Source organism: Gambusia affinis, linkage group LG14 (genome assembly GCF_019740435.1).
Source record: "Gambusia affinis linkage group LG14, SWU_Gaff_1.0, whole genome shotgun sequence".
NCBI classification, from domain to species: Eukaryota; Metazoa; Chordata; class Actinopteri; order Cyprinodontiformes; family Poeciliidae; genus Gambusia; species Gambusia affinis.
The window spans coordinates 7,761,648-7,775,934 of record NC_057881.1 but is presented as its reverse complement, the minus strand read 5'-3'; the positions used below and the strand labels follow the sequence as shown (position 1 = coordinate 7,775,934).

The 14,287-nt window shown below is 38.9% G+C and overlaps 1 protein-coding gene across 4 annotated transcripts in view; it reads left to right on the top strand.

Annotated features, from left to right (window-relative positions):
* Positions 1-14,287, top strand: part of med30 (mediator complex subunit 30) — a 45,424-nt gene that overhangs the window by 27,358 nt on the left and 3,779 nt on the right. Inside the window, exon 5 of one of the 4 annotated variants that reach the window (XM_044139037.1) lies at positions 11,431-11,493. The exons of the other annotated variants lie outside the window; for them this stretch is intronic. Coding sequence (XP_043994972.1) covers positions 11,431-11,469 — 39 coding nt within the window. The 3' untranslated portion in view covers positions 11,470-11,493. Of the gene's footprint in view, positions 1-11,430; positions 11,494-14,287 lie in introns of those variants that run through there. 4 annotated transcript variants of the gene reach the window in all.

Genomic DNA, 14,287 nt, shown 5'->3' with positions numbered 1-14,287 from the left:
AGAAAAGACGAAGATCTTATTACCTTTTCACACCATGATGAGAGGTGTCAAGAATCAAGTATGGTGCATCAAACCATCACTTAAAAAATAATTAAAACATTTAGAAAATATCACTTGCGTAATAATTTGGAACATGGTGTAAATGTCCAAGGCTGCATTCAGATCAGCCGACTGAATCTGCTTTAATCCAACTTTGATTTGTTTGCCTAAAAAGACTGGTTGGTTTGTGGAGGTACGAATGTCCAATCAAATTTTTTGCGAACTGTGGTATGCCTAATAGCTTATGTCTACACCAGAAACAGGAAGTGGACTATAGTGCATGGCACTCTGGGTAAATACAACCAAAACAAATACACTAGTCTAGCACTAGCAGGAGAAAAAGACGAGAGAGAAATCCCACAACTGCTAAAATCTGAAGCTACTCCACTTTTGTTTACATTTTGTTAAGAAGAAAGTTGCGCTTGTCTTCTGAGGTTTCTATGCCGTCACCTGCAGTAGTTCTTGCTGTAGCGCCACCACAGGTGAGGGGGCAGAACAGGTTTTGCAATTAGTTTGGATCGTTTGACAGAGCACAATGTGAAAGCAAACCGCAGCAGCTATTAATGCAACAAATGTTGCAATTTTGTTCCCCAATCAGGTGTGAAAACACCCTTAATTTAGTCTCAACAATAAGAACAGGATGACGGAATCAAATGACTCACTCACTCTTTGGTTACCTAGCAACTCTCTCACTCTTGTTACCTAGCAACAACCTATTGAGTAACTTGCGCAGCAGCAGTCTAAGGTTTCACCACTGTCCCTCCTATCAGTTTAGAAATTAAAAAACAATGACGTGGAGTGAAAATTATGAACAATACAGAAAAGGTCACACCACTAGTCTGGCAGTATTTCAAATATTTAAAACAAAAACCTAATCAATAATTATTGATATTGACTGAAACGCTTATATTGTGCAAAGTTTTTCAGCCATATTTTTCAACCCTGCTCCACTCTACCAGACTGGAGTGACCATTGTAGAAATGTTAGCCATAAACTCATTGTAAACCTTGTTTATATCTAAACATTTGGCTAAAAAGAAGCAGAGCAATCAAGAAATGTGGGTTTGGAAAATTTTATTCACTTAAAGCACATAGAAACTCTGCTTAATGTTATCTGGATCTTAAGCTCTGAAATCTGGGTAAAAGTAAACATTTCAGGCAAAAAATCCTTTTCCCCCCCTTGAGGCTCCCATTGACCCCCACATTCTCAATTTCATTCCATTCCTGTTGCTCTGGGTGGCTGGGATTCCCCCTGGAGCTGGATGTGTGAACAGGTATCAGCCTTAAGTATCAGTGCCATCAGGTGAAGAGGTAGTAGAAAAGAGGCGGACTAGAGGAGGGCCAGATAAATGACTTCTGCATGGTAATGTCTGACTGCTTTATGAGGCATCCTGGCTGTGAATGATAGTCTTGCTCTCGTTATCTGTCGATTGGGGTAATTGCTGTTTGTCAGAGTCGGGCTGATGGATGGTGACGCAATCTGCCCGGAGTTGGGAAGGATGGAAGGGCGAGGCATCACTTTTCATCACTCTGCACAGAGTCCTTACAGGAAAGCTTTGTGGTCGTATCTGTTTTAATTGACTCGTGTGTGTGTGTGTGTGTGTGTGTGTGTGTGTGTGTGTGTGTGTGTGTAGTCTCCAATGTAACTACCTCCATTTTTTTGTGCTTTGTGTGATTTGTATGTGCATGTTATTTGGGTTCATGTATGCAAAAATTTTTTGCATTAAGGTTGCAATGATTAATCATGATTAATCAATTATTGAAATAATTGATTAATCATGATTAATCAATTATTGAAATAATTGTCAAGTAATTTAATCGGTTAATCAAGACACCAGTATACAGACTCAGGCAATTTGCTGAAACAGCAACATATTCAGAGCAGTAATTAAGCCCAACCTGTTCAAAACATATATACATTTTGTGAACTATTAATTGTGATCAATCGATTAATAAAGTACTAGTGATGTAACTAACAGGGTAAAGTTCATCTGAGCATGGGAGCAAGTCTTTGGGATTCATTAGCCGTAAACTACTGGTGCCTAATGTGCTGCAGTCGCTCCGTTTCTGCAGCCCAAACCTCTGGTGTCGCTGGATGTGATTGTGCATATAAATTCAAAGTCCCGCCCATCATCTGTGTTTCTGCTCCAATAACACCGAAAACAAATCCAGTGGCACCCAAGTGACCAAAAATTACAGCCCAACATGACTGGTCACACGCCAAATAATGAAGGACAACTGCGAATACGAACAAATAAATTAGCCTGCAGGATTTCTTTTTTCATTAGAGTGTCAATTTGGACCAGCTCTGTGTTTTTTGTCAGCTTCCTTTCTGCCTGCCTGACTGACTGATTGGCTGGCCGGCTGACTGATGGTGCATTTTGCAGAATGGAGGAAGGATGATTCATAGAGGCTCTCTGGACTGCTTGATAATCATTCCATCTGGGACGTGGGACAGCCTGTCTTGTCACTGGCACATCACTCATCGTTTGTCCTCCTCTTGCATTCCTTCTGTCTCTCCATCTTTCCATTTTTCCCAAGGGTCATGGATAACGCCGTGAAAACACCAAACCAAATGCATACCAAATCCAGTTATTTTTTGTGGCGACATGAACTTAAAGGTTTATCACAAAATTTTATGGTACTATTGTGATAATGGCAAAATTGTCGATAAGAAATATATATTGCTGCTTTTTAAGCAAAACACAAGTACTGCTTTTGAAAAACATCCATTAAAAGAAACTTCTCTAGGAGTTTATTTTAAGAAACTGTGATTTATACCACTAATCTGCACTTAATATTTATTATTTATTGATGCTATCATTGAATAAGCAGTGGAGAAAATATTATGATGTACAATCTCAACTAAGAATGAAACGATTAATCAGATTAATCGATTAAAATAATCATTAACTATTAACAATTATTTAATAGTTAATTGTTAGATGCAGCCCTAATGGAGTCTTCATTTTTCTAGCAGATAGCAACAAGTGGGGGAGGGAAAGGCGGTGCAGGTTTCTATCCAAGATGGTGTCATGTTGAACTGGCCAAACCACTGCAACAGTGATGGACCTTTTTTCCTCTTGACCATCTTTTATCTAATCAAGATACTAACTAATTAATCATTAACTATTAACAATTAGTTAATAGTTAATGATTAATTAACTATTGATGATTAATTTAGTAATTAATCGTCAACTGAAGTATATAAACTCAAAAAAGGTCATTTGCTGAAAAAAAGAAAACATTCATAGCAGTAATTAAGTCAAAACTGAACCAAATATAAACACATTTTGCACTTAAGATTAAAAACACTTTGTAAATGTTTTACCAAAAATACTTCAAGTGGCTTATTTTGAACTTCACTGGGTTCAAATTCACTAAAGGACTACTATGTTATTATTAATGTTTATTTTCTTATTTAAGTTGAATTATTTGCATCTTTTTAATGTATTTCTAATATTGTGTAATAAAAATCTGCAGATTGTTCCAATTTTTAATCCAATTAACCAACAGAATAATTGATAAAATAATTGTAATCTCAACACTACGGAGAGTTTAGGAGGGTTTTTACTCTTAATTGGAATTTATATCGATTTGATTTATTTATTTCAAGCAGGATTTTAAAAACAAGTAACCAATCAGTAGGACAGAGAAAACATGTCCATACATAACCAAGAACAAAATAATTTATCACTTTTCTTTTTGAAAGAGAGTAGGAAGTGTTGAACACTTATTTAACCTTACCGTTATCTCAGTTGACATTGATAAATCAAAATTCTTATAAGAAATTAATCAGGATAAATGATAATACTATAAATGCCCAGCTCTAATGTCCACTGGCAGATTATTTCACTTGAAATTTGCACTTTTTCATCAATACTAAGGATTTTTTTTTTACTTTAAAAAGCTCCTATTTCTTGCTAAAAAGTTTCTTCAAAGTTAGTTTTTGTCTAATTTCAAGATGTTTGCACTAGAAACTAGACCAGAGATAGTTGGTAAGGTTTTGTGTGTTTGCAGTGAAAACCCTCCGCCCTGCAGGGGGTTTGTGACGGCGCGGCAGAAACCTCTCCACCTGCCTCCCCACCCTGCGCCGCTGCCTGCCACCGCCACTCGCCTGGCGTTTGATTTAATACCAGCCTAAGTGTGAATAAATTCCTGTCACAGCCCATTAAGGGGGCCTTGGAGAGATCTCGCCTGTTATTAATTCTCCACAGCTCCTCTCTTCCCTCTTTTAGTTACTATCTCTCCCGCTCTTACTGCTGTCTGCCGCGCGCCCTCATCACCCTCCTCATCCTCTTCCTCCTCCCCCTCATCTCTCGTTGCACACTGCCTTTCTTTTTTAATGCCTTGTTAATTACCGAGCCTGTCCTCCTTTATTCAAATGAGGAAACAGGAGAAATTAAAAGTAAGAGGTTGTTTATAAATTCAAACAGTTCACTCATCCGTCTGTCTTTGCTCTGGTCTTTGGGCGAGCTGAATGTTTGTGGATAATGAATCTCGGTGGTGAGTTTGATCTAGAAACAGGTAGGAGTACCGCCGTCCAATTGACCGATTGTTACTGGAGCACCGCCGTCCAATCGACCGACCGTTACCGGAGCACCGCCGTCCAATCGACCGACCGTTACGGGAGCACCGCCCTCCAGTCTACAGACCGTTACGGGAGCACCGCCGTCCAATCAACCAATTGTTACTGGAGTACCGCCGTCCAATCGGCCGACCGTTACGGGAGCACCGCCGTCCAATCGACCGACCGTTACGGGAGCACCGCCGTCCAATCGACCGACCGTTACGGGAGCACCGCCGTCCAATCGACCGACCGTTACGGCAGCACCGCCCTCCAATCGACCGACCGTTACGGGAGCACCGCCGTCCAGTCTACAGACCGTTACTGGAGAACTGCCACCACAATTACAACAATCTGTCATACTGTTCATGCATGTAGCTACAGTGGAGAGGAAAAACTCCCCTTTAATAGAAACTAGAACCTGGCTCAGTTCAAGCGGCCATTTTACACTGACTGACTGGCGGTTTGAGAAAACAGATGAGTTGAAGTTGGATGATTTTATTAGTAAAGTTTTATGTTTATACTTTATAAATTATCTGAGGAGAACTGTGAACTCTTGAGTCTGGAAGGAGATGTTCACCTTTAAACTCTGAGATTTTCTTCTTCCCCGTCCTGCAGACATCACCCCTGCTGCTCTGCTCCACTCCTCATTTCTCCCTCCTCTCCTCCTTTTTTATCGCTTCTCTCCCATCCTCCACCTCTCCGGTCAGTGTCCAGCATTAGCAGGCCGTGCACAGCAGGCGCCTGAACCTCTGTCTTATTAGCAGACACATATGCGGCCCATTAGGGCTCTTTGTATGCCAGGAGCTTTTTAATTGTTTGGCTGGGGTCAAAGGGGCACCAGAGCTTCAAAGCTCTAGGAAAAACAGTGGTGGCTGTTTTTTCTTTTGGGAGTAAGAGATTTTGTAGCGTTTTGTTGGATTTAATGTTGAGGGCAGTTCTCAGCTGGTTTTTATTACAGCTGCTGTTGTCCTGGTCATTAGACTGTTACTGTAATATAAACAACTGTGGGATGGAGAGCTTTGTGTTCTCAGATATTTGTGTCTTTACAGACGTTATTCTGGTGGGAAAATACTTAAATGTTTTTATTTGAAGGTTTGAAAATTTCTTGAAATTTAGATAAAGTTTGTTTAGTGGTTTAATAAATCTGTGCTTTGGGTAGAAATTGGATTTTCATTTTTAGTTCACACAATTTAATACCACTTATCCGTCCATCCATCCATCCATCCATCCGTCCATCCATCCATCCACTCCTTTTCTAATCCATCTCATGCCTAACTGTTGCTCGCTCTTATCATCATCCGTCCGTCCATCCCTCTCTTTCCCTCCCTCGCTCCCCTTGTTAAAGCATTAATAATCATAATATTCTCATTATTTCTGGCGTTCCTTGGATTATGTTTCCTAAAAGCTGTTCTGAAATCCTCTCTTTACCTCCGTCCTTCTCTTCACTCTGTGAACAAAAAGCTGCTTTTCTTTTTTCCACGTTGGTTTGCTGCTGGGAATCTTAACATCAGATCATGAAAACCTGCTTGGTATGTGAAGAGTCAGTTTAGTTTCCATCAGGGTGAGACTCGGCTAACAGGCCTCCTCTCTGCTCCTTTCTGCATTAACCAATCTCCTACAGGTGTAAGGGAAGCATTAAATTGGAATTACCTCTTTTATCTTTCTACAAGTCTGCGTGTTTTGCTATTCCCCCCACTGCTTGCTCCACTCTTAAGACAATAGCGGTAATTAGAAGCTATATTACTTCACTGGAGACGTGCCACAGGAGAGCCGGTTTAAAGTCAGTGAGCGATTGTGCCAATTAAACGCACGACTGAGCCACGAGGTGCTTTTGACGTTTGAAGAACTGTTGTCGGTTTTTGAAAAACATTTAGATCAAAGGTCTTTTTTAACCTGACAGCCCTCTGCTGCCCATTAAAAAGCCTCTAAATCTGATGTTTGCTCTGAGTGTGAGAGGAGACGTGTGACCTTAGATGATATAAGCTTCTGACAAACATCTGATGGAGATGAAAGGACGACATCCTGCCTGGTCTGAAATTGACACGGCAGGATATCACCCTGCAAATGGCAGCTTCCAGATCTCAGTGCTAACATGCAGGCTTGTTCACACAGGTTTATGTGCAAAATATGCGCAAACATAAGCGACTACATGCAAAAAACAATTTTGTTTTATTTCAATGACTGCAAAAGTTATATTCTAATCATTTTATATGCATAATGTGCCTCCAATGGAGCAGACTTTTATTTTAATACTTAAGTTGATCAGTTTTCATCATAAAGGTTTTACAGTAGAGCGAACTAGAAGATCTTTTTAAAGGTTTCATAGTATTAGTGTATAGTTGAGCCTTTATCATATCGTTGATCATCTTAGCATAACAATTCTGATTTATTGTTTGCCCTCAAAACATTACTGGGATTGTTAGTTTTACTAGTTTCTCCAATGTTTGTTCACTGAGCACCAATAAATATGAATTAATTAAAAAAATATCCTCAAATGGGGGTACTTTGTGCAGCGTAGTGATTGCGAATCGTGTCCTAAATAAATGTTTTTCAGTAGCCGTTTTTGTTTCCGTTTACTCCTCCACCTCGTCACAGAAATACAGTTACCTTAGAAAACAGTAATAGTTTTTATCGTCACAGTTTTCATCACTTTTTACAAAATATCGTGACAAACATAAAACTGTAACCGACTGAATGCTCTGTTTTTTGTGTGGGAAATGTTTGAGTGTTTTTTGGTGTCTAATCCTGAAACATAAACATGGCGTTGTTGTCAGTTGCTATAGCAACGAGTCTTCGTGTAACGTAGCCGACACAGAAAGCGAGGAGGGAAAAAAGTGGGTTTGAGTCGTTTTTGGTTTTTCTGAGTTATTTTCCCCCCTTTGCTGTGGCGCATTGCACTTAATTAATCATACCTACATCTCCAGGTTTCATTTATTTAACTGAGTTTTTCTACCGCGGCAAGCGGATAGCAAGTAAAAGAATCATGTTTTTGCGCATGCGCAAAATTTCCAGACGTGAACAACATGCAAGAGGTACATAAAAATAATCCACCAATTTATATCAATTGTATTTATCTACTGTTTTTATTTGCCGATTAAATAGTTTTAAATTAAATAAGCAAGAAAGTTATTATAAAAATGGTAAGTCATAATAGAAAATCAGCTCTCAATTTTAGCTTTAGCTCACGTCACGGCAAATAAACGGTCATTTACATGCAGTACCATGCGGACCACAAGAGGGCGCCAGCGGGCACTGTTTTACAGCGATCACACTCCTGCCTCCCGGATTCTCATTTATTATCAGTGGGGAGCAAATCTTAGAGGGAAGCCCAATCAATGGCGCTACCTGGCAAGGATGCAAGTTCTTAGGAGGAGGCGTGAGGCGACGGGCCTCGGTACCAAATCGATGGCAGCCATTCTGCTACAGTCGGCTGACGCTGCAAGCTCTCCACCTCAATACCGAAGACGTATTGAAAGAACCCCATTGGTAGGTGCATGCAAGGATGACAACATGATTATTGTATTTCTGCCACTGCTGGGAGCCAAGGCTTTTATCTGCTTTCAGAACCCCTTTAAAGACTTAATTCCCCTGGGAAAGCCAGAGCCAAACACTCAACAATCTGCCTCTTAAACCCTCCTCTCGAGGAAAAGCCATAAAGTTTACAAAGTCAATTAAGGTTTTTTTTTGTTAACTGATGTCAGGCAAATTAAAGCTGCTTGGCCTGCCTCCCTGTGGAGAGACTGTCAGATGGTAAACTTGGACCAATTTAGCGTCGGAGGGTTTCCCAGGCGGGCAGGGAGCTGCAAGCAGCTTATCGCCCCCAACTCATGCTTTTTACAAGTTCCCTCAGAGAAAACTACCATTTATTTTACTGTATATTTAGTTTATTAAATAATTCCTATAAAATTACTGAACTCAGTTTCCATGCATTTAATGAGCAGCAGTAAAAGTAAAAGTTTTTTTGTTATAACTAGTGAAGAAGGATTTGGTTGTTTGGTGCATCTGTCTGTAATTATGACCTGCAGTTTGATGATATTAAATCTGAAACAGGCCAGAGTTACGGAGCGCTCTCGGTATGTTTCACCCTGTTTTTAAGGAACATCTTATTTTTCTTCTACAGAACAGAATGATAAAAATTATCCTTAACTTCTTGTCCAGTTTCAAAAATGTATCAAATCTCTCCTTATTTGACCTTTTAATACTTTGAATCAAGTTTTCTGTTTTTCCTCCAAGTTCTACATATAAATATATATAATATAAATATAGATCTCTGTCTCTCTCTAGCTGTTTCTCATCCATCTCTCTCTTTCTGTGCCTGTCTCTTTCCCTTTATTTCTCTTGCTCTCTGTTTCTCTCTGTCTTTTCCTCTATTTGTCTCTTTCTTTCTCCCATTCTGATTGTTTTTATATCCTTCTGTCTATTTCTATCACTGTCTGTCTCTTGCTGTCCCTGTCTCCATTTGGCTCTCTGTCTCTATCTGTCTCTCTATCTTTCTCTCCCTCTATCTGTCTCTCTATCTGTCTCTCTCTATCTGTCTCTCTCTATCTGTCTCTCTCTATCTGTCTCTCTCTATCTGTCTCTCTCTGTCTGTCTCTCTCTGTCTGTCTCTCTATCTGTCTCTCTATATTTCTGTCTCTCTCTGTCTTTGTGTCTCTCTACTAAATCTTTACTCTTTCATGTTTCTGTTGTCTGAAGGATCTCAGGAGTAAAGTCTAACTTTTCGGATCACCTTCTGTTGATGATGATTAATCATTTGAGTGAAGCGATCATCTGTGCTTCCTATTAATTAGTCACACAGCGTTGGTTTCATCCAGCTCCCACTGCTCTATCACACCCCTAAAAAGCTGAAATACTTGGTTTTTATTAAGGACTGCAGAGTTTTGAATACTATGACTGATTATTATTGGGGCGTTTTCTTTGTGTGTAATAAATTATACAAAGTAAAGACTTTCAATTAATATCAGAAAATGCCGTTTAGATTTTATCGCTGTCAACTTGGCGACTTTATGAGCAGAAATTAGAGTAATCATTAAGGCTGGAGTGTGACGGCATCTTCCTGGCGACAGCCATTAAAAATACAAGCCTCTTGAGTTTCTGTTATCCTAATTCCTCTTCCTGACAGGAAGTTTCTTTTCCTGGAGGACATTCACATCCCAATGGCTTTCTGCTTTCCCCTCAACTGAAGTTCATTTGTGTTTTCGTCAAGTTTATTATAAACCACTTTGACTTTATTTTGCCAGTTTGGATATTTGGTTTACATTTGTAATTTTTTTATTTTTGTGGAGTTGAATTGTCACGATAATAAATGTTTCTGGATGATAAAATGATAATATTGTTGATAATATCCACTTAACGCTGAATCTGGAAGATAATTTTAAATATTCAAAATAAATGGATAAAAATGGTCAAAAACAGTTAATACAGTGGCGTCAAACTTTTTCCCAAAACTTTTACATTTTAACTACTGGCAGGCCGTAAAATTCATGAAATTATAATTTAGCTTATTGTAATTTTTTTATTTTTAGTTTTACCTGCTTAAACATAAACTGTTTTTATTATTAAATCTGAAGATTGAATTCAGAGAAGTGTCTTTGGACTGCGGATTTATTAAAAGAAAGACGAGGAATTTCCGAACACTTTGTGTCATTGGAGATTATTTCACATTTTTCCCATGTTGTAAGTTGATTTATCTTCTAATGCTTCTAGCACTTTTCCATCAGTATCAAAGATTTATTTACTTACAACAAACCAGCACATCTTGCTGAAAAGTTACTTTTAAGTTGGTTTGTCTCATTTCAAGTGCACTGTGATATTTGCACTAAAAACTAAACCAAAATTACTTGGTAAGATTTAGTTTTTGCATTTTAAAGGGAAGCAGATTAGATTTAATGTTTTTTGTTCATGTAGAAGTTAATTTGTCATGTTTTTATGCGTTCTAGGTAAAGATTTACATTAAGTTTAGTGGTGAGAATATCTCTGCTCTCCTCTCTAATCCCGGCTCCTCGCTCACAGACACTTACACTTGTAATTCCCAGCCAGATCCGTCTGAGTCAAAGCTGCGATTTGAGTTGCCAGCGACGGCGCGGATTAACCGGGGAATCCGGACTGAAGGCTTTTCCTCCTTCCTCTCCCTGCGTCCGTGTTTCCGTGAGCGTCCGTGTTTCCGAGAGCGTCCGTGTTTCCGAGAGCGTCCGTGTTTCCGAGAGCGTCCGTGTTTCCGAGAGCGTCCGTGTTTCCGAGAGCGTCCGTGTTTCCGTGAGCGTCCGTGTTTCCGTGAGCGTCCGTTAGTATTTTGAAGGAAGAATCTGATTCTCGCCATTATCTCAAACCCCTTCGTCAGAAAGCAAAGCTCTCGATGTTCTCACAGCGCCAGTCGTCCTTTTAATCGGTGATGAAACCGGCTGAATGACGGGAAAGAAGATAAATGTCTTCATATAACGATATTATAACAAGATTACTTTGATTTTCTGTAATGTGTAATGGATCAGAACAGCCTCTCCAATCAGCCTTAATGTGAAGACATTACAGCTGAATTAATTCATGCAAAGATTGTGGTTATCAAGCTCAATAGGCCTGATGAGGGGCGGCTTTTTAATGGCCAACATTTGACTGTGTTTACTGGTTTTTATGGCGTGCCAGTGGGCCGACGGCGTTGGTGACTAATTGATTCGGGTCAGAGAGCGTCTTCTGGTGGCCTGAGCCCAAATCTGAACTGATACCACAAGCAGAGATCCAGAGCAAGAGTCTTACTGTAGCACTTTCTATGAAAAATTAATTTTCTTTCTCTCCCCTCCTCCACTCGGCCGCTTTGATCCGAATCAGATGGAGGAAAACCACAGGAATGCTCCGAACACGGAATAGAAACTCCTGGTTTCACTTTTGGAGATCACATAATAAAATCTAACAAAATTTAGATCAGAGTTTGTGCTGTTTCTTTTTTCTTTGTTTTAGGTTTTAACGTGGAGTTGAGTTTCAGATCCATACATCCATACATCCATAATTAAAAATACTTTATTGATCCCAGAGGGAAATTAAATGTTGCTGTAATTCATATAAATTTAAATTCTTGTATTTACTATTATGATCAAATCAAATTTTATTGGTATAGCACATTTCAGCAGCAAGGCATTTCAAAGTGCTTTACACCAAATCAAACACAAAAATACAATGCAACATAGAATCAACATTAAAAACATCAAGTCAGATTTCGTCAATAAATTTGCAATTGATTACGTTTCGAATACAACTCTAAACAAGTGGGTTTTTAGTTGAGATTTAAAGGAAGTCAGTGTTTCAGCTGTTTTACAGTTTTCTGGAAGTTTGTTCCAGATTTTTGGTGCATAGATGCTAAATGCTGCTTCTACTCGTTTGGTTCTGGTTCTGGGGATGCAGAGCAGAACCAGAACCAGAAGACCTGAGTGGTCTGGAAGGTTGATACAACAGCAGCAAATCTTTAATGTATTGTGGTGCTAAACCATTCAATGATTTATAAACTAACAGTATTTTAAAGTCTATTCTCTGAGCTACAGGGAGCCAGTGGAGAGACTTTAAAACTGGTGTTATGTGCTCTATCTTCCTGGTTTTAGTGAGAACACGAGCAGCAGCATTCTGGATCAGCTGCAGCTGTTTGATTGATTTGTTGGACAGACCTGTGAAGACGCCGTTACAGTAATCAATACGACTGAAGATAAACGCATGGATGAGTTTCTCTAGATATGGCTGAGACATTAGTCCTTTAATCCTAGAAATGTTCTTCAGGTGATAGAAGGCCGTCTTTGTAACTGTTTTTATGTGGCTTTGAATGTTCAGGTCAGAGTCCATCACTACTCCCAGGTTTCGGGCTGATCGCTGATTTTTAGTTGTAATAACTGAAGCTGTGCACTGACTCTAGATCTATAACTCTAGATCTATAACTCTAGATCTATAACTCTAGATCTATAACTCTAGATCTATAACTCTAGATCGTTCCTCTTTAGGTCCAAAAATAATAACTTCAGTTTTGTTTTTGTTTAGCTGGAGAAAGTTTTGGCACATCCACACATTTATCTGTTCTAAGCATCTGTTCAGTGATTGGATGGGGTCAAAGGTCACATTGTAAAGTAGAGCTGTGTGTCACCTGCATAGTTATGGTAGCTGATATTATTTCCTGTTATAACCTGAGCCAGTGGGAGCATATAGATATTGAATAAGAGGGGTCCTAGTGATGACTGTTGGCAGGAAGGGTCTCCTGTAGCAGTCTGTACTGCAGTGAACTTGAAGAAGTCTCTGACTGAAGACTCTTTTAATGTAACTTTGCATTAAAAGTGTAATTTTTTTACTGAATGACTTCATAAGAGTGATGAACATTGATGAAGTTTTTGTTTATCAGTTGTTGTGAGTCTAATTTCTCTTCAATAAAGTTTTCACTCTATTTTAAACTTCTTCTTCACAAACTCACAATCTGACTCTTCTTTTCTCTGGGAAATATATATTCATTCACTGGTCTATTTTTTATTTAGCAGAAAAACAAACCCAACAATTGTGCAGGTACCTTTTGTTTCTTTTATTTGTTTTTGTTTGTTTTTGGCTCAAGCGAACTTCCAGTTTCTGTTGTTGGGTTTCTCCCTCACCAGATTGAGCTACCTGGTGCCGGAGGGATTTGGGTTTCGTCTGGTCAGCAAAGTCAAAGTAATCCTGGATTTGCCCGGCCTGCTTTGTAAAACGCCCGCTGGGTTTACTTTCAGCTTCCCTCGGTTTACAAAGCAGATCTCGCCCTGGTCCAGTCGTCTGTCCGCCTTTTGGGTCACACTCAGTTATACCGTTAATTTATGAGCGCCAATGAATCTGATATGACCAGAAATCATGGTAATTAGGCTCAACGTGGATCAAATGTGTGCTGTTTTTTGTTTTTGGGTTGTAACATGGAGTTTAGTGAGTTTACAGATGCAGAACCTGAGCTGCTGGGATAAAACGCTAATCGCAGCTGCAGCAGCTGAGCTTTCTCTGCTCAGGAAACGGATCCATGAAACGGATCCACAGAACAAAACACAGCTACTGTCATGTTTATGTATAACTTTTACATGAAAATATAAATGTATTCTTTACAAAAATGAGCCAAATGTTAGAAGATTGTTGTTTATCAGTCCAAACTAAAAGTTAAAACTTACTCAACCGTCTTCTGTTCAAATGTTTTACAGCGATTTTTATTGATTAATGAGTTTTTACTATTTAATTAAATTCAAAGTTTTTCCATTTATACCATATAGTTTCCATAATTCAGAGATGTCAGTGCGGCCTGGGCGGCCATCTTGTTTTACAGCATTTATTGATTTGGACTTTTAATTAAGTTCAACTCTAAAATCAGGCAACTTTTTTTTCAAATTGCGATAATAAAGTAGTAATATTAGAAGAATGAAGTGGCGACATCTCCAACACAAAATATAACAAAAAAGAGGAATGTTGAGCGTCTTGTGGTTGACAAACTAAGAATAAAATAAAGTTAAATTACAAGAATGAAGTAAAAAAATCACCTAATAATTTATTATTCCTGTTATTTTTATTTTCTTAGTGGCCCTAATGCTGCGTGAAGTTATATCATGTTTTACAAATTATACTTAATAGAAAATCTTAATGTTTCAACATTATCTTCAAATTTTTATCAGCTGCAGATCTTTAAAACAATCATGCAGAAAACTTCGTC